The sequence below is a fragment of the Pieris rapae genome, chromosome 6 (assembly GCF_905147795.1).
Source record: "Pieris rapae chromosome 6, ilPieRapa1.1, whole genome shotgun sequence".
NCBI classification, from domain to species: domain Eukaryota; kingdom Metazoa; phylum Arthropoda; class Insecta; order Lepidoptera; family Pieridae; genus Pieris; species Pieris rapae.
The window spans coordinates 1,181,069-1,196,463 of NC_059514.1; the positions used below are offsets into that span (position 1 = coordinate 1,181,069).

A 15,395-nucleotide genomic window follows, 5' to 3' on the forward strand; every position below is an offset into this window, starting at 1 on the left:
ATTGACATTCCAAATTCAAATTACATACCTCAGTAAATTGGATTCGAATCGTACAAAGTAAATACTGTCTCCTATTCGAACCTAAAGTGGCCGCACAAAAGGGTTTTCTAAGGCTTTTCTAACAATGGTCGAGTGCCCATACGGTTCGATGTCTACGCAAATATTTTCTTTCAATCAAGTCGTGATTCTTGAATTAGTTTGGCGAGTCTCTTTACGATTTTGAGCGAAGTGTTTTAATAGTTTGGATTTTCTTCGTGAATTTGAATCTATGTCTATATCCAATCCTATATTAATCAAATAATTGAACGAAACAATAAAAGGCTTTACAACTACAACAATAAAAAAAGTCTTTTGTTTCAGCTACCAACACTTAAAAGTATTTACATCAATCATCGCATTCCTTCTAGATAAATATAATAAAAAATAAAAAGATAGTATGAAATAAATGTGTATAATAAAAGATATGGTGTCGGATTATTTTTTTACTTAAAAGGGTTTCCAAATCTTGGACTTATGAATGAAATGTACTTAAAATGAATAAACACTGCTTTATTAGTATTTTGATTATTATTATTATATATATAAGTACTTTGGCTTTAATAAAATATTCAGGCTATATGGGGGGTTATCGTAATAAGTCTGTGTATTCAGTCAGATAAATATTGAACTTTAAACGGTTTAAAAAGTTGTTAATTGGATCTGTAGCGCTGATCGTAGAACTGATGACTGAAGTTGGGATCGTAATTGCTAAAGCTAATTTTTATTGTAAGTAAGCAGTTTTGACCAAGTGGCTAGCGTTCTATAAAACTGTGGGATATACGTTATATGGATAACTGTGGGATGACGGTCGGCTTCAGAACGCATTGACCGATGTAAAAAGCTCTTGCTGAGCCAAGGTCCTACCACATCATTCGTGGCCGTAGAGGACCGTGAGATTAAGGGCTGATCGCTGTTACCGTGCCCTGCCTCGGACGAATGCTGATGGTGCCGTGGGGTTTTACTGGGCATGCACAACAGCGAGTGCCACATAACCCTTCACCATGAGGCAACCATGCGGCAGGGTATACGTAACACATTTCCCACGTAAAACACCCCCTATAAAGGGTGTAGGGTGGTGTGTATATCGACGGGTCTCAGACACAGGTGGATCAACTTTCCTATTAGATTAAAAAATTATCACAGAACAGATATGATTCAGATCTATGGCTCAGACTAAAAATAGTTTCCTGTGCTCGACAGGTGCCGATGCCAAGTAAAAGCACGCCTTTTAATAATTGAATAGTGCAATAAATAATTGAATAGTGAAATAATAAACAGTATTAAATATTATTTAAATAAAAAATTGCAAGACAGTTGACAATAAAATGCTATAATTTATCTTAATGTTAAACTTTTGTGGGAGTTTTTCAGAATATACAAATTAATGAAAATATATTGGTTACGATATTCAAAGACGAATAGGGCCCATTTATTATTCCTAACAATATCTTGGTAAAGAAATCTGCGCTGGAAATCTTATATATCTTTCAAAGTCGATCTCCGATATGGATCTCAGATAATGGAAAATAAATATTTTACATTTAATAATACGACGACTCGTTGAATAAAAGAATTTATGTATCACAATAAAGTTCATATACAATGATATCGTTATATGTCTTTATGAGATATGATTGGGTTATAGGTGAGGCTTTGCTTTCAGATCCTGTGAGCAAGCCTCAAATCAGTTCTATGTGGACATAATTAAATAGCTCAAGTATTACACCTAAAAATCTATGAACACCTCAAGGATATTTCTGAGTTGAGTTACTAATAGCGGCGTTTTAAATTGTTATTTATATACTATGTTTTGCATTGTATATAAATAAAGAATCTTTGGTGTAAGGGAATTCGATATAATCTTTCTTCGATACCTTATAATGTAATATAAATTTAAATGTAATATAAATACCCAAGATTCATGAGCATGTATTGTAGTTATTAAATAAATCCAATTCATTTTGATTCAAAATATCATTAATTCATATTATTTACACTTAGGAATGTCATTTAAAAAATGGTTCTACGTTTACATTTACTGCCAGTTCTGAAATCAATGGCGTGGAACGGAGGAAAGAATTTGTTTGTAAATACAAAATTCTATATTCGTACAAACAAAAAACTGGTTCTCGAAAAAATATAATATTTTTATAGAAGAAATTACAAATCCAAGACTCGCAAGTGCGTCGCCAGTCTTTTAGGAAATATCCATAACCTTTAACAATTATTCATCAATTTTTTTTTTATTTAAAAACACTGTAAAATAAACGTTCTTTAAAATTCGAAATATCGACAGTACATCACAAAAATTGGGCGATACGTTGAATCAAAAGACAGAATTGAAAAATGGAACGGTATTTCAAAATTTTAATGGAATAGTCCATAGTGAATTGTCGAAACGGAAATTAATGGATATTTTTTTGTTGTCATTTAAGCGCTGGTGTTATGTAAAAGCGCCCTCGTAATGAAATATTTTCAGAAAAACAGTATCGATTAATATCAGTCACTAAAAACTCGAAGACATATATTAAAAATATTAGTATTTATTACTAACAGGATCACACTACGCAAAGGCACACAGATCTTTTTGATTCTCACAGGAGAAGTATAAATAATAACAAAACACAGACAATTTTATCAACACAATATGTCTGTTTATTTTAGAAAACCATATAACTCGCAATAATGGATTTGATCAACGAAACTCGGCAGTGTCATTGTTTAGGTCCTTTAACTATTCTAAGGTAGTTTATAAGTGTTGGCTTAGCACCTTCACCGTGCTACTCATCTCTGAGTTGTAGGTTCGATCCCCGGCTGTGCACCAATGGACTTCTTTCTATGTGCACATTTAACATTCGCTGGAACAGTAAAGTAAATAAACCGGCATTTCTCAGACCCAAAAAGTCGAGGACGTGCATCAGGCACATCACATACTTCCCTATTAGATTAACAAATGATCATGAAATAGATACAGAGATCTGAGGCCGAGCCCTGAAAAGGTTGTACAGCCATTGATGTATTAATGTTTTTAGTTTAAAGGTAGATTAAGCTCTGGCTATTTTCTTATCAACACCACAAAGAGGAAAGATTTGTTTAAAAAAAACCGAAGCGATAAAAAGCCCTCAATATTAAGCTAGGAATATTACGATACCATCAAAAGGAAACATGGAATGAAAAATTAATTATTTTCTTTTGAAAACCTTCCTTAGTGTAGTAGAATCTCGAGATTGACATCAGAAAGGAATTTTTGAATTGAAAATGTATTTTTTTTAATCAACACACCTATTTTGTAAATAAATAAGCCGTAATCAAGATATGAACAAATATTACAACAAAACAGGCCTGTTGACCTATTTCAGGTTGCGACTGTCATCCCCCGTAGGTTTGAACCCTTGACTGCACAACTGGACTTCCTATGTTAAAACTTAACACTCCCACATATTATGGTCAACGGTAGCTGTCAGGTACAAGTCTGAACACCTCTTTGTCTAGTAGATTTTTTTTTTTACTGACGATAGTTAAACGTGACAACGTCATAAGAAAATACTGATGGAATAGTTGCATTTTGTAAAAGAAAATTTTAATTTTATTTGTCTGAGAGATATTTTGTATGGATATAGAGAAGGAGGTAAATGGAAATCACAATTGAATTGAGTTCAATTGATTATGAAATTTTTTTAACGAACGAACTCTTTGTCGCTCGTTCCGCGCTCTCGCTTGTACTTCAAGCCTAAAATGGAACGCCTCAGAGCAAGGTAACGCCGCATGCGTCAAGAGCGATTTTTCGCACGTGTAGCCGGCTCCATCGAATTATAAGACTTTGTCACGTCAAAAAAACAATTGACCACGTAACAGAAAGAAATCTAAGAAAACAATATAGTAAGTAACAACTAAAACCTTCTTTTATCCGTATTAATCATTTACAAACAATGCGTTACGTTATAAAAACGTCTGAAACAAATGATAAAATTCGTTTTATCTACGCCATTTACAAGACTGCAAAGATGTATCCCTCTAATGGCCGTTCTCAAATTGTTCGCGGCGTTATAGGAAGCTTACGAAAATAATTCGTGCGTTTTCAGAAAAAGGAATTTGTTTCATATAATCTAACCGGTAAGTATTAAAAGTTGAATAATTATATATAATAATATATTGTCTATGGGATTATTCATTGATTTATTCTCGTATGAATTCAATTAATACCATTAGTCCTTGTATGATTGTGTAAGGCACTGATAACACCTACTTGCCTATATGAAAAACCAAGACAAACAAAAAGAAAAACTTTATTAATTAAATTTATAATAATAAATAATACGCTGGCGCTACAACCTTATTGATGTTTTCCTACACCGTTCCAGCGAATATTAAATTGGCACATGTAAAGTCCATTGGTACACAGTCGGGGATGGAACCTCCTACCTCAGGGCTCAGAGTCGCACGTTTTAACTAATATGCCAAGACTGCTCAATTGAATTTATATATAAACTAGCTGACCTGGCAAACGTCGTCTTGCCAAACTACTACCTTTAACTCAGCGCCATCGGTTAGAATTGTATCAAATAATAAACAAATGTTAATGTTATCGTAATTTTAGTAAGGATGCCTATTTTTTTGAAAATGAAATATAGCCTATGTCACTCAGGAATGATGTAGCTTTCCAACAGTGAAAGAATTTTTCAAATCTGCCAAGTAGTTTCGGAGCCTATTCAATTCATACAAACAAACAAACAAAAAATCAAACCTTTCCTCTTTATTATATTAGTATAGAAGTATAGACTAATAATTCAGTTCGCTCTATTGAAGTTAAAAGAACCCATAAAAGATGAGTATGTCATGTTAGTAAATGAAGCGAGATAGGTATGTCAAGAAGTAAGTGTGTTGATATCTGCCTACCCCTTTGGGGAACAGCATGAACATATCAAATTATAATTAAAATAAGCCGAAGCTTAAAATTTTCATTTCCGGTTTTCACGTTTAGAATTAATACTTAAGGCGGATAATGCTGTTGGGTGCCCATTGTTTGATGATTTGCTTTTTTTTTTAAAGAGTACCGAGAGTTTTTTACGCCGGCTTTTTCTCTCGGCCAACACTCTCTGTCTTCTTTGCCGATGAGTAGGGATGCCAACAGGCTCGAATTTAATGACGCGGAAAAAATAATATCATGATAATCTTATGTTCCAAAATAAACGTATTTTATTTTTTTGTTTTTTTTTTTATTGAAAAGCCCCGTATGTGTTGTTAAAACTGGATTTTAGGTTAGTTTCACTGGTCTAGATCTAGTATTTCCCATCTTTTTTGACAAATTACGTCATGCCCTGGACTTGACAGATTCTTTGCCAATTAATTTGTATGCTTTCTTAATCTTTCCCGGTATCTACTACTGTTTTTATGTTTTTTTTCTTTTACAGTTGGCATCTCCAGATAATCGTGTATTTCCATGTTTCTGACAAACCAGTGTGCACTTGAAATACTTGAAATATTGATAACATAATGACTTGATGTTTAATAACACAGTGTTACTTAAATTTCGCGACATTACCTACAATTTCATGAAATATAATTGAGAAAATCGATATGAAAAATACTATAAACAACGAATAACTTGCGTTTTATTTTCGGTGAATGTCTTATCTTAAGGCTGTTACATCAAAGGCTCTTTGTTCGATAAAAATCATAATACCTTTAGGCGAAGGGAGTATTACACATATTTGGTCAGATATTCTCAGAATTGACTTGCCAATGTATCTGTGATTATTAAAAAAATATATTTAGCTTATAGTCCGTAGGTAATATTGTCCTTAAGTTTCTTTGTATAATTACTGAAAACTTAAACTGTGATTCGTTTGACATTTGAATAAAAAGATGTTTTTCCATAATTGCTGATGATGCTCTATTTTCTAAACTTATTTGTCTATGGTTACTATACAATGAAAATAGAAATGCTGCCAGCGTTAAATGTACAGGGGCCAAACTATTTAAATTTGTTTTATTATTATAATTATTGCTTTGTAGAAGAAAATTGAAAATTCTTGATTGTATCCTACAAACTGATAACAATATATGTAATAAATTTATTATATCAACAATACAATTAATGTCGTTGTACCAAAATACGGTACACACAGAGTAAACAAAACAGCGATGTTAACCTCAGATTAACGTAATATCCTCTATAAATTTACTCTATGCGACCGCAAATGTTAAAAGTGATTACTATTTAGAGAAATGAAAATTATGTTATTCCAAATTCGTGTCAGTAAATTTGGCTCGCGTTCAAATTGAATGGTATTTATGGAAATTATTTGATACGGCTGACTTATTTAAATGTATTTTAAATATAATTGATAATTTAGATAACATCGTTAGTATTTATGGTAACAATTTAATATGAATTTTGAATTAATTATTATATAGATATATATAACGGGTCAAACGCGCAAGGAGGCTCACTCATATTAAATGATACCGCCGCCCATAGACACTTACATTACCAGAGGGCTAGCAAGTGCGTTGCCGGCCTTTTAAGAATTATTGGTACGCTCTTTCAAATATAGATACTTAATTCTTCCAAAAATATATATTTCAGTTTTGCACAAGAAAGTTACTTAAGCGAATTCTGTATATTAAAAACATTTTGCAAAAATCTTTTTGGTACGAAGTTTTTACTCTGGAAGTAATTTTTTTTGTTCACTGGCTTCATTTGGAAAACTGGAGTATAACATTCCGCATACAAACGTTGTGTAAAACAAAAACTTGGCGACTAAGAGCGAATGAATGAGAAGAACATTATTATGTTAAGAAAATTGTAAATACTGTATATATAATTGTTATGTTTAGTATATATATAGTTTATTTTTACGTTCTAAAACAATGTGTATAGCTAAAAATTCAAGAAAATATGACATCGCAAATTTCACACACATACAAATCAATTATATTAGAACATAAGTAATCTATCAAAGAAGAAAATTAAAACAAACAAACACAATAAACAAAAATCTAAAAAATATATATTAATAATACCGAAAAAAAACAAAATAACAATAATAACCTAAACTAAATGAGAACTTAAACTTCATTAAGAGCACGATAAACAATGTTACGACAACTTGGCAGACCGTTGTAAACCACATCAATATTTTCATCGATGTTAGTAATAATCTATGTACATTAAGGGCCTGTTTCACAATGTATGGATAAAATGCCAAATAGCTATGCAACACATAAATTATTCTAAAGATAAAAGTTCCAAATAAGATACTTCGAATTTCATGACGTATAGCGCTATCTGACAGTCGTGAAACGCAAAAATACTATTTATCATACCAATAAGTAACAAATAGCTTATTTGGAACTTATCTGGATATTGTGAAACAGGCCCTAAAACTATCAATATAAAAACTAACCTCGGCCAATGAATTCCCCGGTATCTTCAGGCAGAACATAAAAGGGGTGTTGACGCGTTTCAGGATCTCCTGGAAGTCCAGTCGAACGCTCTTGGGCCTCAGCATTCGGAAATACGTGCATAGCGACGATCCGTGTGTAGTCAAATGTGTTCCAAAGAGACGCATGAAGCCAGCACCTGGTGAATTACAGGTTTATAGTGTATAGGTAGAAGTGATATAAACATATATATAGTGTCTGCTTTCGCGGTATGCCGGGGACCACGCCACCCCGGCGCAGTGATACAGATATAATAAACTAACCACAAATATAAAAAAAAATACTTCTTTCAATTCATGTAAATCAAAATTAATGTAAGACAAAATTACTTTTTTTAAATTTCTTTCTTATGCCTTAATCTGATTGCATCTACTGTCTATCATTTTATCATGATTATTGTAACGACTACAATGTAGTGTTAAAGCCGGCAAATCAAAAAACGGTCTAGGCTCCGAATATGATTTTGTCCCATTCGGTGTCGAGACCCTTAGTCCGTGGGGTCCTAGCGCTATAAGGCTTTTTAGGGTTAATAGGGTAATCCAAGAGGTTAGTCGATGGCAGAGGAGACCGAAGATCTGGCAGCTACCTCGGACAAAGAATTAGTCTAGCTATTCAAAGGGGAAACGCTGCCAGTAACTTCGGAACCTTTTAATAATATTTTTTAGTTATTATTTTAAGGTTAGTTATTATACTATAAGTAATTGTGGTTAATTAGTTTGCACTAAGATTGGATATTATATTAAAATATGTTAAACTAAAGTGTTGTTCTTACTCCTATCTCGAAATTTTATAGCACTTGGTGAATCATAACGAACTAATATTAAAGTCATTATCACAGGGGCCGTTCCCGTTTCGTTCCTATACAAAGAACGAATTGTATTTCTTTAAATATGTACTAAATCACCATACTCGTCATGACCATGACTGAGAGTGCCCCTCAGACAGCCTGCGATTGATATATTGCATCATATGGGGATCGATAGACTGGAATCGGGAACTATGACGACCTTTTACATAATGGAAGAGAGCGTAATTTAGAACGATATGTATAGCTCGCTCGCTCAGTGGTAGCTTTTGTTTTTGTATAGCAATTACCATTACCATGATATATTACAGTAATCTGCAGTTAACTGGAACTAATTACGAAATTAATTTCATTATTGTTCAAATAAGCACATTAAGCGGAGTCGACTGAAATCTAACGACGATTTATTCAAGCAATTATAATGGGCTCAACTCCAGATGATTTAATACGGCTTTTTGAATGGGATTCGGGGAGTTTGAAGGAATTACCAATCTCCGATTCTATATTAAATCTCAGTGGCAGGTGGACATTTTGTTAAATATTAACGATGGCTTTGGAGATTACGCTTTGGTGGGAATAATATAAATGAAGTTTTAATCTCTTCTTATAGATATTTCTGACTTTTTTAAATTAAACATCTTTAATTAATATTTGTTATAATTTTACTCAATGTATTGATTGGTTTTTGTCGTGATTAACGAATTCAGAATCATTGAAGAAGTTTAACTCGTGAAAATACAGTTAATTATACCTATATATTATATTTACTATGTTTCATGGTTAAACGTCTATTAATGACTCTCTAATTTAACTAAAAAATGTCTTTCCAATGTATTCTCCAATAAAAACTGTTGCAAAATTTAGTTCAAAGCCAAAGGGTCAAAAAATGTACGCATTTGTAAATCAAAAGTGCCCTTTAGAAACTTAATTTAAAATAGGTACCACCGTAATGGTTGATAGAATTTCAAACACAAACATTCCTATTGCCTCATTCCCAAATCAGAATATAATGTAATTAGTGTCAATGATTGTGTGTTGTGGTTGCGCGTAGTTAAATATACAATAAATAAAGAAAATAATTACAAAGCGGATTAGGTACTCTGAACAGCAATATTCTTCTAAGTGGGATGTTTTTGCATGGCCCATTTCCCTTCCAATTCCATTTAATGAGAGTCGTGGGATTTCCTCCAATGATTTTACGACTTTTTTAACCAAACCTTAGTCAAAATTTTAGTATAAAATCTGTTTTATATAGCTGGCCTTTATTCGTTAAGAAGTCGAAGATATTCCATTTGAAATGTAGTTTATAAATATAGTTTAAATTATAGTTTGCGTTTGATTTCTCGATCTATATTTATGTCCTATTCTCTCTCTATTCAGTCGGTAGTTCATGTCTGTCTTGTGATCACTGATTAGCAAGGAAACATCTGGAGCGGACAATCTGTTTTCACAGGTTTCTATCCAGCTTATAGAACAGTCTTGAGGATGAGTCTTTCAATTGACCAGTCCATCTGCTGGTTAAGTGACCTTGCCTTCTGTGTTATCAACAAGGATCAGTTTCTCCAAGTTCTCATCGCCACTGCGCAATGTATTATAAATAAAATATATATCCTCCAGGAGTTAATCTCGGTGGCGATTCTTGCTGCAGATATGCTTTAATATATGTTAAAAGAATGGGTGGAAGTGGATCATTTAGATTCACAAATCAGCCGGGCAGATGGGGCTGCAGTTCGTACTTTCATACTTTGTTTAATATCTTAATCGTATGAAATATGCAAGCTGGATAACGCCTGTCGGGTCTGCTAATTATATAAATTCGTATATAAAACTTAATTCAATATACAATTTTGCGTCAACCATTCAAAAGTGTTCTCAGATTTAAACACGTATTTTGAGTGTGCTCGTAGATATAAAAAATACAGAATTTTTATTTTCACTTGAAACATGAAACGCAAAATAGTCACGTGATCCTTGATTTTTGTTTTTTTGCTATCCATACTACGGAAAACTTAAAAATACAGTGAAAAATATTTAATAAAAATGTATGATAAACTCTGCACGGGTTGCGGTTATTAGTAAATAAAGTTTTTTATTTACTGCGAATAGCGTAAAGCTTTTGATGAAAAAGTTGAATTTAATAGTTTTAAATAAGTCTGAACCCAATTTTCATTTTTATACATACAACAATTTATTATATCTGCAACATATTTATTATATTTTCAAAAACTGTTTTCCTGTTTTTGTGTAACCCGTATACGTGTCACGATTGTATACTTTTATTCTTATCCATAATTGTTAAGCACTGGTAACATTGACTGATACATGTATACACAAAAGACAATCCAAAGAAAAGAGAGAAGTCTTTCTCTCAGAAGACTTTTCGTCAGTCAGCTTTGTGTCTTCTGAAAACGATATATTTTAATATTCAAATAATGTTAAATAAAGTTAGCTACTCTCTTCTCGTTAAAACTTGCATCGGAATACTCGACGTTTACATATGAAATGACGTTCAGTATCGCTCAATTAGGCTTAGAAGCATGGTGTGGTCAATAAGTCGAGACGATACGATTCATTTCGGGTCTTCAGTCAACTCTATATAAATTTGGCCTCACATGGATGATGGACATATACTGTTCTCACCTCTGGCAGCTTCCCAGTACCAGCTCCTTCCACTTGACCGAGGAGAAATAAAAATCGGCGACGATCAGTCACTTTCCGACTTGGTACTCGGCATCTTCTACCGCGTTTAAATACAACAAAACACACAAGAACATATAACACACTAAAATACGACAGGAAGCTTTAAATTTAAAGTAACTCAGTTAAATCCTAACACTTTATTAACAAACTGTAATATTGCCTATATTCAGTACATACAAGTCACTTTCTGATTTACAGGGTGGAAAATAAGAACGATATAAATTTCGCTTACAATATCTATTAAGTATGATTTTGTTATCACATGGCATAACTGGATGAATGGCTGCAACCTTTAACCTTATCAGAGGCTACTTCAATAACCATAAAACAATGTTATGTTTTTCAGGACTTATCCACTAGTAAATCAAGGTTTAATTATTATTACTGTCGGAAGTCGTAACTCGATCCCCATATCGTAATAAAATTGGGTTAGTCATCGCTCATAAGATCGTTTTATCAGTCGAATAATTCTGCACAGTTTGAGAAAAATATCTTCTCAAATCATTGTTGTATGAAATTGTCTATATTTCCAGGAACATACGAACGAAGCTTCGTTACATTATCTACCTTTAAAAGTGTCCAAATTACTTGTAACAAAATTCATTCGTTCTAACGAAACTTAAAAGTAAATGTACATATCGCAGTAAAGTACTTAAATCAGAAAGTTAATTGAATCTCCAGACAGTTAATCAAATATCAATATTCAATCAAGGCGCTAAATTTCCGTCACACATGTGAGTGAAAGAATCGTTTAACGAGATTCCTAAAAGTTCCTAGGCAACAAGACTAATAGTTCTTCACAATCACACCGAAAAAACAATACCTACCAAATATTCATCAAAATAATTAAATCAAAAATATTAATTCTCTCTGCGATAAGATTAATATATAAACTAAACAACGCACTCGCGAGCCCTCTGGCATTGAGAGTGCCCATGGGCGGCGGTATCACGTAACATCAGGTGAGCCTCCTGCCCGTTTACCCCCTGTTCTATAAAAAAACAAAAAAAAACTATAGGAATGCATAGATTGAATTGATTCCTTTAAATGGCAGACGTTCTAGGTCAGACTGGAGCCAAGTCTAAAAATAAAGATGCTACAACACTGCAGTCGTGTAATGTCTTGCTGTAAAACTTGTATGGCATTGAAACTGTGCTGTTTATTAGATTTTGGGCTTTATTGACTAGGTCTTCTTGCCTTATAATATTATGCATTTCATACATTTTATTCATTTTGTACGCTGTTATATATTAAGATATACTTAAGATATTTTTTTCTTTAGCCATGTAACTATAGTTAAGGAGACAATAGCACAAGTATGCCTACGCTTAATAGGACTTGCACCAAAAATTAGTGACGCTACGATCTGCAGAAACCCTTCATATTTTAGTCGATACCAACTCCGGAGAAAAAAATACCGAGAATACAACTTTTTCTACAGCTGTGATACTTTTTTGACATTCAACACCTTTTGTCTTCAGTCACGCACGCGAAACGTCGGATAAATTTAAAATTATGTTAAATAATTATAAGGTGACAATAATACATAGCTATAAACTGGTGAAAAGTGTTTTCTTTAAATGTTTCAATCTCATTTAAACATATAAAATTCTCACTGGCCACTATAATGTTCCAGGAAATGAGATGCTCTTTATTTTAAGTGAAAATAGCCATTTGAGGGGTAGTTCTTTAAAATTAAGACCACTCAACATAACACAAATTCTCTAAAGAACTTTCTACCAAACCGGGTAATGGCCGACTGGAATAGGCTTCCGAAAAGTGTAATTAGTGCACCATCATTGAACTCTTTTAATTTAGATTGGATATTTTCTCCAAATCTCAAAATACGAGCACATCAGCTTATTAAGCTGCTAGTGTGTTTATATACTAAATAATAATAATATTAGTATAGGATATTTAAGTCGTCAACATAACAAAAAACAAAAAGGTGGCTATGGCTTTTGTAAATAGTATAGAAATAAATTTTCGTGCAACTGGCCCCGGAAGTGACCTTCCCCAATAACGTTAGACACATTTCACGTTACTGTATTTAAGGTTTTCATATTCGTTTAATGTTTGATGTAATGAATAATTATAAAAAAAACAACTAAAATGAAATTTAAAATTACTTTTTTTAATAAGCGGACCAGCGGCTTCGTTTAATATATTACGAACACCTGCCTTTTACGAGACAATTTCGGAGATAATTTAAACATCAATATTTTTACTCTGTACATACAATTACTTAAATTTGTTCAAATGTTATTATTATTAACAAGGTTGTTAATTTAAAGAAAACATTTTTTTATCGGATTGAAGCTATGTGTTATTATAAACTTATAACTATTTAACATGATTTTAAAAAATCAGTTTTTTGTGTTATTTTAATAAACTTTATTTAACTAGTTAAAATAAAACTTAAAATGTATTAAATACCTTTTTTACATTGTTAGTGTCATGTTTCCTACAAACGTAGAATAAACTATTTGAAATCATTTTTGTCGCGTATACATACATACACATTTTTTTGAAGTAATTATGCGTAAGCCAAATTAAAAAAGCAAATAAAACAAATCGTTTTACACATTTCTCTGTAAAAATATCGAAGAATACTTCTAAAGAAGCTTTTGAATGAAATCCCCATCATTTATCATACATAAAAGAACCTACCCGTTTCATATTCTACTTACAAAGCGAACAAATAAAGCCGAGTTAATAATACTACAAACATGTATCGCTTTGGGAATTAATGTTATTATCCCTAGTCAAGGTGACGCCAAAACATTGACTCAACCATTACCGCATATTACCAAATGAATATTTGAATACCGAATTCAGGCAGACACTGTAATGTAATTTTACGATATAATTCAATGTATATAATGATTATCACTGCTTTTTTTGAGACATACGACATACATTATTAAATGTACTGTAGAAATAGCTTAAAATATCATATTTTATATACTATGTCATTAAAGCTTTGTTCTTCACTCGCGAGCCGTTTTATCAAACAGCTGATAACAACTGGTATATTTTTTATGTTACATGAGGCAGATGAATTTTGATTTGATTGAAAGAACTAAAAATAAGTGTACTATTATATAACTGTAAAAGCAAAGGGTGTCGACACGACCGGAGTAAGACGAGATAAGGTTCGAATACCTTTTCATCCGCTCAAACTTACTACAATTGAATATCTACAACGCTATTCTATATTTTTCACCTTTACCGTTTTTTCGATATCTCTTAGGTTCCTTGTATCTTTCTCACATTAAAATAACGCCTATTAGTAGAGGAGATTACGTATTGATTTCAAGCATAATTGAAATGTATAAATTTATTAAGTGCATCCAAGGAATGTACAAAATCCTAAGTATCACTTGAAAAGTAAATTTTAAAAACAAAAGTTAGTGTCATATCGATATTGTATTTCTGTTTCTGCATCGCACTTAGATGGCGTTTAAAACTTGCGTCGCTAAAATTAGCCGTCCGAATCTTTTGAATCGCATTGTATCGCATGACGTTGCAACATTTTAACGCTTATACCCATGATTTTTTGCCATGCTTACACTATGAAGAACCACCTGCCCACTGAGATATTTCCGAACCAATTCAGCTTTTGGTCCTTAAAGAAAAGAGCGTACTTATTCTTAAAAGGCCGGCAACGCACTTGCGAGCCCTCTGACATTGAGTATTCATGGGCGGTTGTGTCATTTTTTAATTATGTAGCCTCCTGGCCCTATGCCCCCTGTTCTATAAAAAAGGCTACCGAACGTAACTCAAGGCTTAGCATTTCTTTAAATATTGGAAATAAGTGGTTGATAAGCCAGCCATGTAGCAGTCTTATAAAACTTTGTAATCGAATGGATTTCCTTTTAATGTAAGAAGTGTACTTTTAGTTTTGTATATTAATGATTTGATAAACATCACTAATGGTGTTTTTGCTCAAATTGTTCACATTAGACAATCTATTACACTGTGTAAGCACACTTCGGTTTTGTTTACGAAATCGACGAATTCACGTAATTGAACCAATCCCAGGCTGTCAGTTACCAGTTTTGCAGGATAACCTTCTCCGATTTCAGAATTATTCGAGTTTTTACCATCCGACATGTTTTATTCCCATTCCGAAGCTTTAAAAACGCAGCGAAGTAAGTGCTAAACATAAAATATTACTTATGTTACTCGATAAATAATTCGCGTAAATTTACTGATTTTAACCGTAAAAACATGGAACAATGTTAATTCGTTTTCTAAATTTCATTAAATATTATATTTACGACCAACTGATTGTTTCTTGAACATATTGCAGCTCCATAAAGTCGTGGTGAACGGGAAAAAGTGTTTCAAAAAGCGCGTAGGACGCGGCAAGGTAAAATGCGTAGAATTTCGCATTCTGCCC

General features: G+C 32.7%; 1 protein-coding gene across 1 annotated transcript in view; it reads right to left on the reverse strand.

Moving 5' to 3' along the window:
* The window catches only part of LOC110997097 (head-specific guanylate cyclase), a 57,586-nt gene that overhangs the window by 18,251 nt on the left and 23,940 nt on the right, over nt 1-15,395 (reverse strand). The window contains exon 7 of the mRNA XM_022265083.2: nt 7,449-7,624. Coding sequence (XP_022120775.2) covers nt 7,449-7,624 — 176 coding nt within the window. The remainder of the gene's footprint in view (nt 1-7,448; nt 7,625-15,395) is intronic.